Raw genomic sequence first — 7,262 nt, forward strand, 5'->3', positions numbered from 1 at the left:
CGTCTTCCTCATGGAAATGTGCACGCGACCAATTGTGCTAATGAATCACTCCTCTAGACTCACCCCCCCCCCCCACCTCCCTTTTATGGATCAAGTTGAGTCTAAGGGTTTGATCCTCGTTGTTCTCATGACTCTACATCATGAGGTCTACTGGAGGAACTGAGCTGAGATGTTTCCAGTGAAGTAAAAGGGGTGAACAACACAGACACAGATGGTCTTCAGAGTCTCTCTCTCTCCCTGGTTTCTTCGGCCAGGTGGGTCTGCTTCATCGTCGTCCAGCCTTTCTTCCAATGAGTTGAAAAATGAAAAATAAAAGTGGAAAGGCAGTGAAGCCTTTTGTAGACGGTCTGGTCGTGACATCATAACTTTGATGATCCCGGTTTCCGATAGAGAGTGGGTGCGTCCTCCATGTAGCACATGACGTGGGCGTACGTCATGGCCCCTGTGTCTGAGGGGGGGGCGGTCCTGCTGGTAGGTTTGGGGGCTGATGGGGGAAGGGGGGGGGGGGGGGGGGGCGTTGTGTCCGCTAGCCCGATCTCAAATGTTCCTTGATCACTATTGTGATCACTAGCAGTGTGTGTGAGTGTTTGTGTTACTGCTTGAATTACGAACATCATTTACATATTTAGCATACGCTGTGTGTGTGTGTGTGTGTGTGTGTGTGTGTGTGTGTGTGTCTGTGTTCATGCGTGCATGCATGTGTGTGTGTGAGAGGATGGAATTCCAGTGCATGTGCGTGCGTGTGTGAGGATGCAACTACAGTGTCAGTGTGTGTTGGGCAGTGGATCTGTGTGGCAGTGTGTCTGTGGATTTACATTTGAGGAGGATGTTAGAGGTGTGATTGTGTGTTTAGTTTGTGTGTGGATGTGTGTTTAGTTTGTGTGTGTATGTGGGTGTTTGTGTGAAGTGTGTATGTGGTTCTGGCGGGGGGGGGGCATTCTGTGGCAGTTAAAGTTCACTCATTGCAGGAGTCTGGCCTCTCCTCATTGGCTACGGGTGACTCTTGTGGGCGGTGCTTACACTGAGCCAGCGAATGGCGAGTGGCGGACCTGGAGGGGCGGGCCAGACAGGTCGACAGAGACTGGGCCGCGCAATCACAGGAGGCCTCCTGGAACACAGACAGGGGGCGCCACTGAGTACAAACCGCAGGGAAGAGCCTCCTATCCAAGGAGAAGAATAACACTGGAGAGAATAAGCTGTTATGATGATGTGTGTGTGTTTAAAGATGCTATAGGTAGGATTTAAGAGATGTCATTTGAGTGTAATCTGTCACAGCAGTCAGCTGTCAGTGAGTGAAATGCTCTGTGAGAGTATCTGAGAGTCTCTGCCCCGTAGACCAATCAGATACCAGCCCTCCCTCTATCTAGGGCTCCCTTATCCTGATTGGTCCAGGGAATCCATCTTGCCTGTCACTGACATGCGCACACCTACATCACCACCTACATCATCACCACCTACATCACCATCTACATCACCACCTACATCATCACCTACATCATCAACATCTACATCACCATCTACATCATCACCTACATCATCACCACCTACATCATCACCTACATCATCATCACCTACATCATCACCTACATCATCAACACCTACATCACCATCTACATCACCACCTACATCATCACCTACATCATCATCACCTACATCACCACCTACATCATCACCTACATCATCACCTACATCATCAACACCTACATCATCACCTACATCGTCATCACCTACATCATCATCACCACCTACATCATCATCACCTACATCATCATCACCTACATCATCATTACCTACATCATCATCACCTACATCATCATCACCTACATCATCACCTACATCGTCATCACCTACATCATCATCACCACCTACATCATCATCACCTACATCATCATCCCCTCCCTCCCCTCAGAGGGGCGTGGTCTCGGCGTGGTCTCACCTCGGTTGCCGTGGCGCCGGGCGCGGGGCAGCCGGCCGTCTCTGCGTGCCTCATGAACCTCTTGTTGACGATGCGGGTGACGTTGTCGCCGCCGGCCCCCGACATCACGCACTCCGGCTTGGGCTCGTCCGCCGCGCGCAGGCCGTCTCTGACCGGCCGCTCCCCGGGCCCCGGGCCCCCGGCCGGGCCGCGCCCGCCGCAGACGTCCCGGAGGAACTCCTGGTCCAGGCCCCCGTAGCGCTGGGGCCCGGCCTCCGCGGGGCAGGGCGGCGAGGGCCCCGAGGGCCGGCCCGCAGCCAGGGGGTGCCGGCCGGACGGAGCGCCCCCTAGTGGGAATAGAAGAGACGGGAGGACTTAAGGGTCTGGATGAGCAGAACTCAACAGATGTAAACGTGGTGCAGAGCCTTCAACGTCCTTTCATATTAAATGAAACATTTGATTGACATGAATCAACCATCCACTGGATGGTTTTTACATAACGTAGCTTTTATCAATTAACAAGATAAGTTTGAGCTACTCCTGGCACAGTAATAATCATTTTCTCGCCAACTTTTTTTGGGCGTAGCCAGCATGTTTGAACCCGGTAACCCAAAGCGGTCATCAGCAGGTTGGTCCTGCAGTAGCAGCGTTCAGCCCACAGAGGGCAGTGTGAGGCCATATTCATCTAGTTTGAGTCTATGTTTTTTTTTAAACATTGTGCGTTTAAGTGGAGATTTCAGAACCAGGTTAAATTCAGGGCACTGCCATGTAACCCATCGCATCACCCTCCAGGTTAAACACGTTCTGAAGGTTTTTAATGTCCTTGAACGATTTAAGATCATAATGTGTTCAAACACAAGGCCAAAAACATCCAAACCAAGACGCATTATTCAGCAAAGCCTTCCCTCAGAGCCCCCCCTCCTACCGACAGCATCCCCCCCCCCCCCCTCCTACCGGCAGCGTCCCCCACCCCCCCCCTACCGACAGCGTCCTCCCCCCCCCCCTAGCAGCGGCGTCCCCCCCCCCCCCTCCTACCGTCTCCCTCCACAGCGTCTCCATGCTGCCCGAGTGCTCCACCACGCAGAAGAGGCTGGAGAGGCCGTCGTTCAGCCCGCTCAGCACGGGGCTGTCCCGCGTGGTGGTGGAGCGGGCCCAGGCCGACCCCCCCCCGCCCGCCAGGGGCCTCTGCTGCAGGCTCCACAGGCTGCGGTCCCGCGAGGGCCCCCCCTCCGACAGCCTGGGGGAGGAGCCTGAAAGGCCGGCAGAGAGACGCCAGTCAGAGGCGGGAGCATCGCTTGAGTCCGTCTCTCTTTTGAGCGAAGAAGAGGCTGAAAAATGTTGCATTGTGTGAGTGACAGGGAGGGGCGGTGGGGGGGGGGGGTCAGGGTCAGGGTCAGGGTCAGACAGGGAGGGGGGGGGCGGGGGGGTCAGGGTCAGGGTCAGGTCAGGCAGACAGGGAGGGGCGGGGGGGGGGTCAGGGTCAGGGTCAGGGTCAGACAGGGAGGGGGGGGGGCGGGTGGGTCAGGGTCAGACAGGGAGGGGGGGGGGGCGGGGGGGTCAGGGTCAGGGTCAGGGTCACACAGGGAGGGGCGGGGGGGTCAGGGTCAGGGTCAGGGTCAGACAGGGAGGGGCGGGGGGGGTCAGGGTCAGGGTCAGGGTCAGACAGGGAGGGGCGGGGGGGGGGGTCTATGTAAGTGTCAGGGTCAGACAGGGAGGGGCGGGGGGGGGGTCTATGTAAGTGTCAGGGTCAGACAGGGAGGGGCGGGGGGGGGGTCTATGTAAGTGTCAGGGTCAGACAGGGAGGGGGGGGGCGGGGGGGTCTATGTAAGTGTCAGGGTCACACAGGGAGGGGGGGGCGGGGGGGTCAGGGTCAGGGTCAGGGTCAGACAGGGAGGGGGGGCGGGGGGGGTCTATGTAAGTGTCAGGGGGGGTCTGGACCCCCAACAACAGGAGGATTGTGATCAGAGAAAGAGCTCTGCTGTCTTGTCTGTAAAGCAGCTACCGAGTTTGTCATGCAACACAGAAAGAGAACATAAGAGAACATAAGGGTCTCCTCAATTTAATACAATTGCCGTAGAACTGAACTAAAAGGCCTCCAAAACATTATGTACTAATAATATAACACAACATAATATATACAATGTTTTTAAAGGTAAAATTGTATTTATCTCCTACCCAAATATACGTTTGAGCTCTCTTGTGTACGTTTTAGACGTGACACGTTTTACATCCACGTCCTCCTCCTGTCTGTCTACCAAACGAGACCTCTGCTCTACCAGAGGTCTGTGTGCCAACACGATGGGGCCTACACGGGGCCCGGGGCCCGCTACACGGGGCCCACTACACGGGGCCCGCTACACGGGGCCCGCTACACGGGGGCCCGCTACACGGGGCCCGCTGCCCGGGGCCCCTACAAGACGGGGCCCCTACAAACTGTTCCCACGGCGCGTGGGGCCCCTCACCGGCGGACAGGCGGCGCTGCAGCTTGGGGAGCCGTATTTGGGGGAGCAGCAGGGCCGCTCCACGCGGCCGTGGACCTTGTCCAGGGAGGTGGAGATCTGGCGCGTGCGGGCGGACGCCAGCGAGGACACGGCGCTGGGCGAGTGGCGCGGGGACCAGGCCTTGGAGTGCAGCCCCGGGGGGCCCCTGGGGCCCGGCGCCGCCGCCGCCGCCGCCGCCGCCGCGCCGTCGGTCTGGAGCCCCACGCTGGTGCACTGCGGGGCCGTCTGCGTGGAGCGCGTCGCCATGCCGACCGTCTGCCCCCGGGGACGGACGGACGGAGAGAGAGACGGAGGACAGAGAGAGGGACGGACAGAGAGACAGAGAGAGAGACAGAGAGAGAGACAGAGAGAGATACAGAGAGAGAGAGAGAGAGAGAGACGGAGGACAGAGAGACAGACGGACAGAGATATGGACAGAGAGACGGACAGAGAGAGGGACGGACAGAGAGACGGACAGAGAGACAGACAGAGAGAGATACAGAGAGAGAGACAGAGAGAGATACAGAGAGAGAGACAGAGAGAGAGACAGAGAGAGATACAGAGAGAGATACAGAGAGAGAGACAGAGAGAGAGACAGAGAGAGATACAGAGAGAGAGACAGAGAGAGAGACGGAGGACAGAGAGACAGACGGACAGAGATATGGACAGAGAGACGGACAGAGAGAGGGACGGACAGAGAGACGGACAGAGAGATAGACAGAGAGACGGAGGACAGAGAGACAGACAGAGAGACGGAGGACAGAGGGACAGACAGAGACGGACAGAGGGACGGACAGACAGAGGGACAAGAGAGGAGGGTTAAGGAATTTAGAGAAATTAAATAATCAATTTAGGAAACTAATTCAATGATTCAAAATCCTAAATAGCTTAAGTGTTTAACCAGTTGAATTGAGCCGGTGTTAGTCACCTGACTTCCTGCCTCCTTGGGGGACTTCCTCTCCAGAGACGAGGAGCGGATGGCCTGACGGACGCAGTTGGTCATCTCCTTCATGTCGTCGCTCAGGTTCACCGACATGTGGCCCATGTCCAGACCCCGGAACGACGAGGAGGAGGAGGAGGAGGAGGAGGAGGAGGAGGAGGAGGAGTCCGGGGCCCCGTCGGCCCCCGGGGCCCCCACGGTGTGGACCGCTGAGGGGCTGAGGAGCAGGGCCCCGCGCGGCGTGGACAGGGAGCTCAGCCACTGCTCGTAGGAGGAGGAGGAGGAGGAGGAGGAGGAGGGCTGCTTCTGGAGCGGGTCGGGGCCCGGCTCCAGGGGCCCGCTGCGGGGCCCCGCTCCGCCGCCGCCGCCGCCGCCGGCCTGGTGCCGGGCCAGGCGCTCCATGCGGCGTGCGGCCGGCGGGCTGTAGTAGATCCGGATCCCCGTGCGGTCCGGCGCCGTGAAGCTCTTGCGGGACGACTCGGGGTCCTGCCGGGCCCCGGGCCCCGCGGGGCCGTCCCACGTCTTACAGCCGTCCACCACCTCAGGGGTCTGGGAGGAGGGACGGGTCAGAAGGGCTCCCCTACTGGTCCACCACGGAACTACAACTACTACAACTACCTGTACTGTAACTACTGTTATAGTACAGTACTGTTAGGTATCTATCTTCAAACACCAGGAGGAGTCATGATAATAATTAAATACGATGACAGAAACACGACCACACCCCCCACAGACGTATCAGTGTAACCAAAGCACCTCATTGGTCAGGTAGCTCCAGTTCTTCCCGGTGATGTCACCGAACTCCGAGCGAAACAGGAAAGAGGGCGGGGCCTTGGACAGGCTCCTCTCTTCCTGATTGGCCAGTCCGTTGACCTCTGGGTTCTGGAGTTCGGACATGGACTTGGCTCTACCGAAAGACAACGGTGGAGAAAAGACAAACTATGATGGTGCACATCATAACAATGACGAACAACTCAGTTTGAATTGTGCTTGAATTGTTTCAGCCTCTCTTGGCTTCGTCTAGAGTCTGCTTCACGTGACTGTAATCCCTCCGTCCTCATCAGCAGGGGGGCAGCAGGGGGGGGGGGGGCGGGGGGGGGGGCTCACCTCAGGGGGCCGCTGGGGGTGCTGTCCGTCGGGCCGTCCTCATCACGGCTGCCCTCGGCCTTCGACTAGAACCACAGAGACACAAGAACGGAACGTGAACGTTTCTTTCTGCAGTTCGTTTGCCTAAAGCTGCAGTCAGGTCTTTGTTGCTCGCGCTCCTTGTTTTGTTTTGTTTTGATTGAGTCTCACGGTTCTCATGCTTTGGGATCGACAGCGATGGCGGGGCGTCGTTTGAACGCATGAGAACCCTGAGACTCAATCGTTAACACAATGGAATCAAAACAAAGTGGGCGTGCTTTGAACTGGCTCACTGCAGCTTTAAGGCACCGCTGCACTGGTGACTAAATGTGGCTCATCTATATAAACATGAAGGCAAACACAGACACAGACACACACACAGACAGACACACACAGACACACACAGAGACACACACAGACACACACACACACAGACAGACACACACAGACACACACAGAGACACACACACACAGACACAGACACACACACACAGAGACACACAGAGACACACACACACACAGACAGACACACACACACAGACACACACACAGACACACACACAGACAGACACACACAGAGACACACACACAGACACACACACACACAGACACACACACACAGAGACACACACAGACACACACACACACACACAGACACATACACACACAGAGACACACACACAGACACACACACACACAGACAGACACACACACACAGACACACACATAATCCTTCCCAATAACAGTTCCCAGTATAGAGGAAGCCTGGTGTGGTTTTGTGGGCAGACAGAGGCAGACAGTA

The 7,262-nt window shown here is 56.9% G+C and overlaps 1 protein-coding gene across 1 annotated transcript; it reads right to left on the reverse strand.

Annotated features, from left to right (window-relative positions):
* Positions 1-650: 650 nt before the first annotated feature.
* Positions 651-6,507, reverse strand: LOC311375773 (microtubule cross-linking factor 2-like; the record flags this gene model as incomplete). The annotated part of the gene is given in 9 exon segments (XM_084490834.1): positions 651-1,108; positions 1,937-2,289; positions 2,951-2,957; positions 2,963-3,165; positions 4,378-4,407; positions 4,410-4,671; positions 5,324-5,884; positions 6,092-6,242; positions 6,443-6,507. Coding segments are annotated over 9 exon segments (1,785 nt in total), but the record flags the coding sequence as incomplete, so codon positions are not given.
* Positions 6,508-7,262: the final 755 nt, after the last annotated feature.

Source organism: Micromesistius poutassou (assembly GCF_964030765.1).
Source record: "Micromesistius poutassou genome assembly, contig: SCAFFOLD_4965, whole genome shotgun sequence".
In the NCBI taxonomy this organism is placed as follows: Eukaryota; Metazoa; Chordata; class Actinopteri; order Gadiformes; family Gadidae; genus Micromesistius; species Micromesistius poutassou.